This window comes from Paroedura picta, chromosome 6 (assembly GCF_049243985.1).
Source record: "Paroedura picta isolate Pp20150507F chromosome 6, Ppicta_v3.0, whole genome shotgun sequence".
Lineage (NCBI taxonomy): Eukaryota > Metazoa > Chordata > Lepidosauria > Squamata > Gekkonidae > Paroedura > Paroedura picta.
Window position 1 is genome coordinate 15,128,663 of NC_135374.1, and position 13,272 is coordinate 15,141,934.

The 13,272-nt window shown below is 45.4% G+C and overlaps 1 protein-coding gene across 3 annotated transcripts in view; it reads left to right on the top strand.

Annotated features, from left to right (window-relative positions):
- CNTN5 (contactin 5) overlaps positions 1–13,272 on the top strand; it is a 744,496-nt gene that overhangs the window by 514,410 nt on the left and 216,814 nt on the right. For all 3 annotated transcript variants that reach the window (XM_077341497.1, XM_077341498.1, XM_077341499.1), the window contains exon 7: positions 4,642–4,737. In XM_077341497.1, coding sequence (XP_077197612.1) covers positions 4,642–4,737 — 96 coding nt within the window. The remainder of the gene's footprint in view (positions 1–4,641; positions 4,738–13,272) is intronic.

The following is a 13,272-nucleotide window of genomic DNA, read 5'->3' on the forward strand; positions in this document are numbered from 1 at the left end:
CCCGCTGCCACTACCACGGCAGCAGAATGCTCCCGGCGCTTCCGGCCCTGTGTTTCTTGCATGGGACCATTGCATCAGCGCAGACAGCCTGCTCTGGGGACCCCCTCCCCCGTGCGTACAGCAACAGAACTGCAGCAGCCTGGTGTGGCTGCTGCCTTGCATAATAGGTCTAAGGGAGCAAGCCTACTAAGCACATCTACTCATAAGTAAGCCCCACATTATTCAAGTTCATGCATTTTGATTGTGAGCTGCCTTATATAAAACGGAGGCAGTATATACATTTTTGAAATAATCAAAACTGCAGGTGGAGAGGCTGTATTCTCTCATCTCACTCAGAAGGGAATGTTTCCCCTAAGACGGCACCTATGGGAACATCTCAAAGCAATGGGAACCTATGGGAACATCTCAAAGCAAAGGAAATTTGCTTTGGGTGCTGTTGTTTTGACATGCAAACCAATGCAAACATAATTGATTAATTCATCAACTGGCTGATACACTCTCATGCTATTAATCTCCTGAGATTTCTTTCATCTTTTGTAACTCTTAACTCCGAGGGTAATCTTTCAAATCCACAGAGAGTTACTTATTTATGTATAAAAATCTCAAGTTACACTACTTTTCTACAATTTTCTTTCTAGGGCAGGTGAAGATGGAAGCAGAGTACCAAATTCCCTGGCTTAGAAATCCCTGGCCCATTGAAAAGTGGGGCCAAGCTCATCTGGATGTAGGCCTAGCTTGTCATAAGAACTGCATGCATGTCAGCTTTCCCTGGCAATCTTCCCTTCTCAAGGTTTTTTTCACTGGCGGTCTTTAAGCAGCGACTGGACAGATACTTATCATGGATGCTTTAGGCTGGTCCCACGTTGAGCACGGGGTTGGACAAGATGGCCTCTATAGGTCCTTCCAATTCTATGATTTTATTATTCAAACACATTTCCTTTGAGTAAAGGGGAGGGTCTTGCTTAAGAGAGCCCTGCCTACTTTTCCTTATTTGGAAAGAACTTTCCTGGGCATGCACATTGGCAGCATTTGGTTCCCAGGATGAGAGACTGAGGCCTTCATCCCCCATGGGTTTTGTCCATGCAGGTTCCATGATTCCCCGCCCGGCCCCAACGCAGTGTTTTTAGTGGTCAAAGACTATCCCTTCCACTTTTCCCACCAATGGAAAAGCTGGTGGTATCCAACCATTGATTTTAGCTAGGGGATGAGGAGGACTAAATGCTTAAGCTGTGGGCTTCATTGAGTAGGTGGACTAAATGCTTAAGGTGTGGGCTTCATTGCTTTAGGATGCTTTGGGCTGATCCTGCATTGAACAGGGGGTTGGACTAGATGGCCTGTATGGTCCCTTTCCCTTCCAACTCTATGATTCTGTGATTCTATGAAAGTGGACATTTTAAGTATAAGAGAAAATAACAGCATCAGGTCATTTCAGAGGGCAGCTTTGTTCATCTGCAAAAGAACAGTTAGATTTGAGTTCAACAGTGCAAACAAGATTCTCTGGGTATCTGCTTTTGAGTCCCAAAGTTCCCTTCCTCAAATACATCAAATAAGAATGCAAGAAGAACCCTACTGGACCAATCCAATGGTCCATTCAGTCCAGCATCCTTTCTCTCACAATGGCCAACCAATTACTATGGAAGGCCAACAATGAAGCATTTGTGGCTAAGGCCTTCCCCAGATATTACCTACAGGAACTAGTTTTGAGAGGTTTAATGCCTCTGAACATGGAGATTCCCTTCAGTCACCATGACTAGGTGCCACTGATAGATCAACCTAATTCGCCCCTTTTAAAGCTTTCTGTGCCTGTGGCCATCACTGCATCCTCTGGCAACCAATTCCACAATTTAATCACTAGCTGAGTAAAGATGGCTTTCCATGAATCTACTGCCCATCATCTTTGTGGGATGCCCCTAAGTTCTAGCATTTCAGGAGAGGGAAGAAAAGGTTTCCTCTGTCAACCCTCTCCATCCTTATGCAGTTTTATAAACCATCATCAGGTTCCCCCTTACCTGTCAACCCACCCCCTGAGAAATCCAAGATCTTCTGCCTTTTCTCCTAGGGAAGGTGCTCCAACCCCCTAATCATCTTGGCTGGCTTCGTCCGAGTTCCAAATGAGGCCTCAGCAGAGATCTGTACAAGGGAATTACAACATTGTCTGCTTTCCTTTCAACCCCTTTCCTAATAATCCCCAACATAGAGTAGCCAAAGTCAGTGTTCTGGTCACTGGAGCACTGAAAGAGGGATGTGGAGTCTTTGAAGGCAGGAAGAGATTGCTTTGTTTGTCTGAGAGGAGTGCGGCAGGAAAACCAAGGTAACAAAAAAGGAGGGCCGACAAATCTAATGGGGAAAAGGCAAGTGAGGAATTGACTTATACCTGTCTCTGGCTAAGCAACTCCATGGAGCTAATTACATGTAAAAAGCAATAACAGTGGCCCACCCAGGGACTTTCCAGCCTCCAATCCCTCCATCACATAAGAAGAAGCTTGCTGGATGAGACCAGAGGTCCATCTAGCCTTGCATCCTTTTTCATAGAGGGGTTTCTCTAAGCCTGAAGAATGTTTCAGGGGTTTCTCAATGGTAAAAAAAATTGAGAAAGGGTGCTCCAACCATTATACCCCACTGACTTGCTACAAAACCAACAGGGAAAAACCAACAGGGTTCTCCATCTTTGGACATTTTTAAACAGAGGCTAGATAGCCATCTGATGGAGAGGCTGATTCTGTGAAGGCTTAAGGGGGTGGCAGGTTACAGTGGATGAACGATAGGGTTGTGAGTGTCCTGCATAGTGCAGGGAGTTGCACTAGATGACCCACAAGGTCCCTTCCAACTCTATGATTCTATGAAAAGCAAAGAAAATCAACTGTTGATAAAAATATCAAGGAATATAAAAAGAAATCACATAGAAAACATTCACTTGCCCCCTATAACCCAGGACCAATGATAGAACACCATTCTCTCATCAAGTTCTCTTGGAGCCCGGCCTTACATTGGTGAGTGTGTTTCAGTGATGGGTAGGGAACGGATGTAATACATAGTGACCTACCCCACAGGGTCGCTTTGGCTTGAATGGATAAAGTCTGTGAACTTGGCATATTTTGAGCGACGTATAAATGATTGATAACGCCAATACAGTACCTCCTCAGCTCCATAGAAGAGATTTCCCATCAGACCCAGCATTACAATATCACGGCGTGTGTAGTATCCCCTTGATGACGCCCAAGTGGCCCCCCGACAGGATGCCAGAGAGATGCAACGTCTCCTCCTTGCCTTTATTTCTATTTTCACTATGCAGGGATGACTTTTACGGAGGAAGAAAATCGATAAACAGGAAATAATAAAAAGGAATAAAAGAGCTATTAAATGTTGGTATTAACAAAAGGCTATATCGCCGAATGCCTTTTTCCGCTGACACCATCTCTGCGCCTTATATAAGGAGCAATAAAACAGGTGCCGATGTGCCGCGGAAAACTATTTTCCGGCTGAAATCAGCTAAAGCAGATTTATTTTGAAAGGGCCGGGCATTTTCATATAGATTTCAAGAAATAAGAATGCACATTCTTCATTGAGCATATGGGAAGGGTGGGGGGAGAGGGATTTGTACCATTGTCAATAACTTTCACTTTGGGGTCGGGAGGCAAATTTCCTCTAGTCCAGACTGGTCAGGGATTTTGGGTTTTTTTCAGGGGGGGGGGGTGGCATCACCTGGACATGGAATCGGGGGTGGGTGGACAGGTAGTTTTTAATTTCCTGCATTTTGCAGAGGCTTGGTCTAGATGACCTTGGAGTCACCTTCCCCTCTATGATTCTGTGAAATGAGATTAAACAAAAGAGCTGGTTGGATCCAAGCTAGTCACTGCATGGCTGTGTTGTGAAATGAACCGTTTCCTGCAACGCTCTCCTCTGCCAGAGTTTCAGCAGGTCCCTGGGCATGCAAGAAAGCCAAGCTCAAACACAATCCCTTCTTCATTCTCCTAAGGAGATTTCATTCATAGAATCATAGAATAATAGAGTTGGAAGGGAACTCATGGGTCATCTAGTCCAACCCCCTGCTCAATGCAGGACACTCACAACTTTCTCGCTCATCCACTGTAACCTGCCACCCTCTTGAGCCTTCACAGAATCAGCTTCTCCGTCAGATGGCTATCCAGCCTCTGTTTAAAAATCTCCAAAGATGGAGAACCCACCACCTCCTGAGGAAGCCTGTTCCACTGAGAAACTGTCAGGAACTTCTTCCGGATGTTCAGATGGAATTTCTTTTGAATTAATTTCATCCCATTGGTTCTGGTCCGTCTCTTCGGAGCAAGAGAGAACAACTCTGCTCCATCCTCTATATGACAGCCTTTTAAATATTTGAAGATGGTTATCAGATTCCCCTCTCAGTTGTCTCCTTTCTACATCCCTGTCCCACAATTCTTCTGTACACACCAGCCACATGGCCTTCAACATAGTCTTCCTCAGAACATCTGAAACTATCTAAAGCCTGCTGTTAAAAACTCTAATATCTGATTTGGATAACAAAAGGTAGAATTCCTCCTACCAACTACCCTATTCTTTCTTGAAAAATAAAATCTTTTGTTTGTTTGTCATTTAAAAAGAAGAACTTTCTTTCCATTCATCTAAATCACTCTATTATGTTAACAGATCTGGGGAATTTCAGCGGCCGGACGAGAAGCGCCGTCTGGGTGCGAGAAGGTCAAGGTGTCGTGCTGATGTGTTCTCCTCCGGTTCACTCCCCAGGTACAGTTGACTGCCTTTGGTATTGATATGACCCTCACTTGCTCACACGCCTGTCATATTCAGCCGTGATCTCGATTGCAGATTGCTAAAACTTGATATGGGCCCAGTTCAATTGCCTACCAAAGGAGAAATGGAAAATCCTCTACTGCAGAGGAACGCCATAGTAATCTGTGTGCTTTATTCCCACTTTTCTCATGGATGAGAACATCCTGTGAGTGGTGGGTTGCTCCCAGGCTCATATTAGTAACCCACATAAAATTATTCCAGTTATCGGGTGAAGCAAGGGTTCAATGCAAACTGCAATTTTTGTTGTGACTTGATTAATTTTGTTAGAGCAACTCTAGGCTGCCTCTCCAGGAATCCGTCTGAAGCACCCTATGAAAATAAAGTAATAGAAACAAATGTTAATTAAGATCCACCAGTCAAATTTCCCAGTATAATAATATAGATCACAAAAACAGACCACAGACAGCATGAAGCAACAATTTCCCGGCCTGTTGAGTAAGAACCAGTGAAGCATAGTGGTCCCCATGCCACCAGCATACAAAGCTCAACAAGCATCTCCAGGACATCAATGATATGGAAAGCCATGGGGGAGGGGGATTTACAGGAGACCTAGCTCTAGCTGTCACTTTCCCAATGAAGATCATCCATCAGAGCGACCAAAGCCCTTTCTGTCCAAAACCCAGACCAGAATCCAGATTGAAATGGGTCTAGATCATCCATCTCCTCCAAGGCCACGTGAAGCCATGTGACCACCACCCACTCAAGTACTTTGCTCAAAAATGGAATGTTGTCCACAGGGCAATAGTTGTTCAGTCAATTTGGAATTATTAGAGCAAGCTTTCTTAACAGGGGTCTCATGAAACCCTAGGGTTTCTTGATAGCCCCAGAAGGATTTCACAGACTGATTATGATGCTATACGTTCAGTCGTGTCCGACCCTCAGCGATTGTATAGGAAATTTTCCGCCAAGCGTCTCTGTCAATGACCGCTTCTTTTAGCTGGTTCATGGTCATCCCTGTGCCGGCTTCACAGATTGGGTGAAAGTTAATGAATTTTTAATATATTTTTAATTTTAAAAATTATCAGGTATATTTGACTATGTCCACCCACCTACCTTTCCCAAAATGGCCCATAATGGGTCTGAATGGGGTGGGAATCATAAAATGACTTCTGGGGGCGTGGCAGGCAGGTGTGACCTGCAGACTTTGATTGTGGGGTTTCTCGAAGCCTGAATAATGTTTCAGAGGTTTCTCAATGGTAAAAAGGATGAGAAAGGCTGACCTATAGAATGTAGCAAGTACGATCCTTTGCAAAACAGGATCGTGAATGGGATGCAGTCTCCACCACACACCTATATTGTATTGTAGGAAAGCAGCTTACCTCTGAATAGGCAACCTACTCATCTATGAGGAACATATGAAAAGCTCTGTAGCACCCGACTAAGGACTATTAAAGTCAGCATCCTATTTCAAGCAGTGGCCAGACAGATGCATAGCGTTGTCCTACTCTGACTGCATTGCTTTCTATTGTGTAATTCCATTTCCTGCATCACTTGACATTCATGTTTTGGCACTTTTTGGCTCCATTTCTATTTTTGGAAGCCTCGTCTTGTTCCCTTGCTATTAGATCTGTCATGCCCCCCAATTGCGTTTTTCTGCACTGTGTAAGCCACCTGGAGTCCCAGTTGGCTGCTTCCACATCCCTAGATAATGCCCAGTCCATGCACTTTACCAATTGTTTGCACGGGGATTTTCCTGTTACGAACAGGGCAATCCAGTGGCAAACGCTTGCTAAAGCACATTGTTAATGTCCCCTCTCATATTTTTTCCCTTTTTTGCTTTTTCAATGTTTGTTTTTTAAGTTGCCGTATTTGCCTGCGTATAAGACGACTGGCCGTATAAGACGACCCCGCAACATTTCCACTCAAAATATAGAGCTTGTTACATTACATTACAGTACCTGTCATTGTCACCATTGTACAGCCTCAGCGGGACCGCAGCGCCTCCAGACCGCCCCTGCATCTCCCTGTGACCGGCACTAGGGCGCAAGTGCGCATGTGCGAGCTCTGCGGAGACAAGGGGCGGGCCGGAGCGCCGCTGCTTCCCGCCGAGCAGAACGGGCCGGTCACGCCGAAAAGGCTGGCTCCCCTGTCTTGATGCTGATGCTCGCCACAGCCGTGCTGGATACCGTGTGATACTGGATGGTATGTGGAATGAGGTGGGCGGGCATCAGGAGGCCACTATGGGCACCGGGCGAGCATCGGAAGGCCACTATGGGCCGCTATGTCTATCCCAACTGAAGTGCACCCGGCGTATAGGATGACCTCCCCCCCCCTCTTGGAGGCATGTTTTTCACGGGGGGGAAAGTAGTCTTATACGCCAGCAAATACTGTAATATTAAATACCTTAATGATGAAGGCTTGGATCAGGCTCTCTTGACAGGGGTTTAGAGAAACCTAGGGGTTTCTTGATAGCCCCAGAAGGATTTCGCTGATTGGGTGAGAGCTAATGAATATTTAATTTATTTTAATTTAAAAAAAATTATCAGGTAATATGACCATACATGGTTATGCCGACCAATAATGGGCCTGAAGGGGGTGGAAAGGGGGAGGGGCCCCAATAATAAAATTACTTCCGGGGGCATGGCAAGGAGGTGCAGCCTGCTGATATCACTTTTGGGGCTTCTCGAAGCCTGAAGAATGTTTCAGGGGTTTGTCAACAGTAAAAAGGATGAGAAAAGCTTCCTTAGATCCTAAGTGTTGGTTCCAGTTGGAGGAAAAAGGACTGGGGAGTGTCGATTCCCCCCATCTACTTCAGAGCCAAACCAAGGGACCAAGCCCTATGAAGATAGGTTGAGGGACTTGGGAATGTTCAGCCTGGAGAAAAGGAGGTTGAGAGGGGACATGATAGCCCTCTTTAAGTATTTGAAAGGTTGTCACTTGGAGGAGGGCAGGATGCTGTTCCCGTTGGCTGCAGAGGAGAGGACACGCTGTAATGGGTTTAAACTACAAGTACAATGATATAGGCTTGATATCAGGAAAAAAATTTTCACCGTCAGAATAGTTCAGCAGTGGAATAGGCTGCTTAAGGAGGTGGTGAGCTCCCCCTCACTGGCAGTCTTCAAGCAAAGGCTGGATACACACTTTTCTTGGATGCTTTAGGATGCTTAGGGCTGATCCTGCGTTGAGCAGGGGGTTGGACTAGATGGCCTGTATGGCCCCTCCCAACTCTATGATTCTATGATTCTTATTCCTGAAGCTGAGCCCAGGATTCACTAACATTGAGAAGGGGGGGCATTGCAGACACCAACTGGAAGAAAGAGGGAATATGGGAACATTCACTTTCATGAGTGCCACTGCTGTGGCACTAGACAGGATCTACGACAAATCAAGATGGGGAGCTGTGTTAGCCCAGCTGGACTTAAAACACTAACAGAATTTGTGACAAGGTTTGGGCTTTCTTGAGTCACTCAATGCTCACTCCTTCAGATCTGGGACAGTTTCTCTCTGTCTTAAAAACAGTATTTCCTTACAAATCTTGTCTTGCTTGCCCCAGAGAATCCTTGCAGGTTGTGAACAGAGATCTGTAAATCTTTAGCTTCCTTGGCAGGTATTCCTTAGAGCCTCCAGACACCTGGAGGGCCGCAGTTTGACTACCCCTGCCTTAATACTTTTACACTGGATCCATATGCAGTTGTTCTTATTTCTTAATTTTTATCCATTCATAATTGATTTCATATCTGTAATTTTATGTTTTCTGCTGGTTGGTCTATGACCGTAAATAAAATTGATTGATTGATTGACTGAATTCTAAGTGATCATCAGCGTACAGGAATCTAGAGTAAACCTCATAACAAAATGGGATTTCATTTTGTTATGAGATTTCAGCCAGGGCCTGCCCTTAACTGATACGCCAACCACTCATCATTACTGAGTAACCAAGTTCCCTTCAAAATGTATCCTGACGGGATCACCATCCCATGAACTCATCGTATTCCCTTATTTCATACTTGGAATTCTGGCAATAAGGTAAAGCTGACTTCTAAACTAACAAGTGCTGAAAGCAGACGGTCCACTCTATGAAATGGCTCTTCCCCTCGGGGAGTTTGAGAGCTGGGAGTAAGGGAATCTAGCTGACCCTGCCCAATTAAGGCTGAACTTTGTGCTGGATGAATGGGAAACCCTGACCAGGATTTCTTTCAGGGCTGTCTGTTGCCGTGTCGCAACCTCAGTAAGTTAGACAAGGATCGTTTCGGCTGCCACCGTAAGAGACTCAAGCAAGAGCAAAAGAGAAATGAAGAGAAAGATGGCAATTAATTAACTTGAAAAATGCACTATGAAGTTTGGCTCTCAGCCATGTCTTTTATTGCCTTTCGGGTATCTACCATATGTAGCTACTGATAGATAGGACAATAAAGATGGGAACTATTTTTCCCCCTCCCCTTCCCTAGGGACAGGTTAAGAGCTTGTTACTGTACAATCCCCATTAATCTACTCTTTGGAAATTAGCTATAACTAGCACAGAGACCTTGGCGCCAAACACCGGAATTCTGATTGCCTTAAACAGATGTATCTACTTTCTTCAGCACATGAGAATATGAGAATAGACTATTGTAACACTAAACATTCCGGTAATGGCTTCAAATTGCTGCAGATGTGAATTGCTTAAAAGTTGCTCGCTCTGAGCCTAGTGATCATGATGCGTTTCGTTTTCTTGACTTCATTCCTGGGATTGTCCTTTAAATAAGAATCTAGGAAGAACCTTGCTGGATCTGACCGGTGACCCATCTAATCCAGGATCCTGCCTCACACAGTGGCCAACCAGTTCCTCTGGAGATCCAGCAACAGAGCATGGAGGCTGAGACCTTGCCATGATGTTGCCTCCTGGCTTTGGTATCCTGAGGATGATAGAATAACCTTGGTGATCTAACAGGAGGCTTATAAAATCCCAGTTTTTCTTAAACAGATTGCATACATCCATGGTGGCAACCAAGCAGTTTCATAAGATACCAACATGGCATAGTGCTTAGAGCATCAGACTAGGATCTGGGAAGCCCAGTTTCAAATCCTTACTTTACTATGGAATCTCAACATAGTATTATTATCATCATCATTTTCTTCTTCTTCTTCTTCTTCATCATCATCATGATCATCATCATCTAGATTTGTATAACCGCTACTCTCGGAGATCCGGCTTGCAGCGGTTTACAACATTTCATTGACAATCAATGCACTAAAACGTTAAAATTCCCCAGTAAAACTCTCACAACAATACTCAATAACAACGATGGTGATACAATGTAAAAATACTGTTTCCCATTCATGCTCTCTGGATGGTCCAAAAGAACAGGCAGATGGATAAATGGACATAGGAAGATCGACCTGGGAATCTGGGCCAGTCTAGTACTGTCCCTGGGGGAGAAGGAACCCAATCTTAACCCCTGGGCTACTACCTGGTCTCATTGAATTAGTCACAGTCTCAAACTCATCTCTTCACAGGCCTTCGGCTGGGATGGTAAAATGGAGGAGGAGAGAACAAAGCTGCAAGCAGCTTTGAGTCCTCCTTTGGAACAAAAGTGGGGTATAAATATCTAAATGAAATTAATTGATGGATTTGCACTGTTCCTCTGGCTGAGAGTAAGGAGGCAGAGCAGTTTTGGATGTCAGTTGCAATAGTCTAGGAATGCTGATACTTAATATTTGTCATCATGTGTTCAACGAGCTTTATGCACAGGATCTCAGTATACTTTTCAGCATGACGGCACCATAAACCTGCTTTGATTGCTGAAATTGGTTTGTTGCGCCACGATAAGCACCGTTTGAACATGTTACAAAAAGGGTGCCTCAGGAAAGTGGCTGGTCAAGAGACTGTTAAGAAGAAGAAGAAGAAGAAGAAGAAGAAGAAGAAGAAGAAGAAGAAGAAGAAGAAGAAGAAGAAGAAGAAGGAGGAGGAGGAGGAGGAGGAGGAGGAGGAGGAGGAGGAGGAGGAGGAGGAGGAGGAGGAGGAGGAGGAGGAGGAGGAGGAGGAGGAGGAGGAGAAAAGGAGGTTGAGAGGGGACATGATAGCCCTCTTTAAGTATTTTAAAGGTTGTCATTTGGAGGAGGGCAGGATGCTGTTTCTGTTGGCTGCAGAGGAAAGGACACGCAGTAATGGGTTTAAACTACAAGTACAACGATATAGGCTAGATATCAGGGGAAAAAATTTCACCGTCAGAATAGTTCAGCAGTGGAATAGGCTGCCTAAGGAGGTGGTGAGCTCCCCCTCACTGGCAGTCTTCAAGCAAAGGCTGGATACACACTTTTCTTGGATGCTTTAGGATGCTTTGGGCTGATCCTGCGTTGAGCAGGGGGTTGGACTAGATGGCCTGTATGGCCCCTCCCAACTCTATGATTCTATGATTCTTATTCCTGAAGCTGAGCCCAGGATTCACTAACATTGAGAAGGGGGGCATTACAGACACCAACTGGAAGAGAGAGGAGGAGGAGGAGGAGGAGGAGGAGGAGGAGGAGGAGGAGGAGTTGGTTCTTATATGCCGCTGTTCTCTACCCAAAGGAGGCTCAAAGTGGCTTACAGTTGCCTTCCCTTTCCTCTCCCCACAACAGACACCCTGTGAGATGGAGGAGGCTGAGAGAGCCCTGATTTAGCTGCTTGGACCGTTTATGCACTGGAGGTTTCATGCTCGGCTGCAGGCTGGAGTTTTAGTTGTGGCAGGTTGCCCCACCTCTTCCTGCATCCACGCAAGGGAACATTTGGCCTGGTGCACCTCATCCACCCCCAATTTGTGCTGCTGCACGGGAGTTGGGGCAGTGAAGTTCCCAGTGCATAAACGGTCTTGGTCAGAACAGCTTTATCAGCGCCGTGGTGAGCCCAAGGTCACCCAGCTGGTTGCACATGGGGGAGTGCAGAATCGATCCCGGCATGCCAGATTAGAAGTCCGCACTCCTAACCACTACGCCAAACTGACTCCCTGGGTGTGCACAGTTGTGGTAAGTCTTCCCTCTGAAGACTAGTCAGAGTGAGGCAGAAGATGTGGGCACTAGGCAGAACCTGCAGATAGCTGTGTGGTGAAATTTAGGAGTGTGGGCTTTCTTAGTGGGAAATACTCCAATCAACCAGCTTAGATGGTGGCACCGTGACAGCTTAGGTACCCAGAGGGAATCAAGGGACCACTCTAGGAGCTGGGTAGACTCAGGAGAACAGGGCACTGCAAGGGACAGTCACTGGCCTCTTGCAGGAGGTGTTTGCAGAGCTTTTTGCAATTGGAAGCACTGGGCTCTTATTATTCCTGGTTGGAAAAAAATACAGACACCCTCTCTTTGCCTGTCCTTTTATCCAGGGGTAGTCAACCTGTGGTCCTCCAGATGTTCATAGACTACAATTCCCATGAGCCCCTGCCAGCAAATGCTGGCAGGGGCTCATGGGAATTGTAGTCCATGAACATCTGGAGGATCACAGGTTGACTACCCCTGCTTGTATCTGTTCGGGCTGTAGGTGACATAAAAGGGTGTGCGTTGTTTGTTTTTCAAGCAACAACCAGCCTGGAGGGAAATAATCCACCCCCAACTAGTTAATGAATTCTTACAATGCTCCCAAGCAATAGAGATGCTTGTTTAGCAGAGACTTGTAGGTGATGAGTTCACAACAGAGGACCCCATTCATTTATCACTCTATGTTTGTATTTATTTATTAACATTTTTATGAGGCACCTTTCTCACCAATCCCAGCAGCTCAGACCCTAGAAGCAGGGAAAAAACCCTATTATCTGTCTTTAACAATGATCTCACAGCCAAAGACTCCTCTCCCTATATCTTGGGACAGACAGTTTCATTTCTGTGGGTTGATAGAACTGGGTGCAGGAGGTCAAGATGGAGCGGGAACATGAAAGGTAGAATTGTGTCTTGTACAAGTGTATTACGTTTCATTGCAATATCTCGATGATCAAGGGAGATATCATGCTACAAAGCATTTCATTTCCCTTTTCTGTAACAGGCAAGCAGTACTTTCCTGCCATAAGCAGATAGAACAATTTCGGTTCCTACCCTATTGAATGTCTATTATCTTACATCTACCGAGACAGGCAGCAGAAAGATAGCAACCTTATTAAAGGTAGGAGCTCTCAGCCTGGTTGCACTTATGAGCAAAATGCCCATTGTTTTGATGGGTGCGGTGTGCAGACGAATGCGGGAAAGTATAACTCCTGCAGAATCCTTCAGAAATAACCAAGCTGTCCAGCATCAGGATTGCAGAGCAGGTTATGTCCTCAGTAAGTCATCTCCAGTAATGTTCTTTGTTCCTTGTCCCATACAGGAGAAGGTAAGAGGATAGGCCATTGGCTTGTGGACCAGACATGTTCCCCCATCTTTAGGCACTAGCATTTGCAATCTTTGAAGATCATATATTAGCTAGACCACATATAGCTATTGTGGTTAAGAACATAGAAACACGAGAGAAGCCATGTTGGATCAGGACAATGGCCCATTGAGCCCAACATTCTGTGTCACATATTGTTCAAAAGACCAGGTGTCATCAGG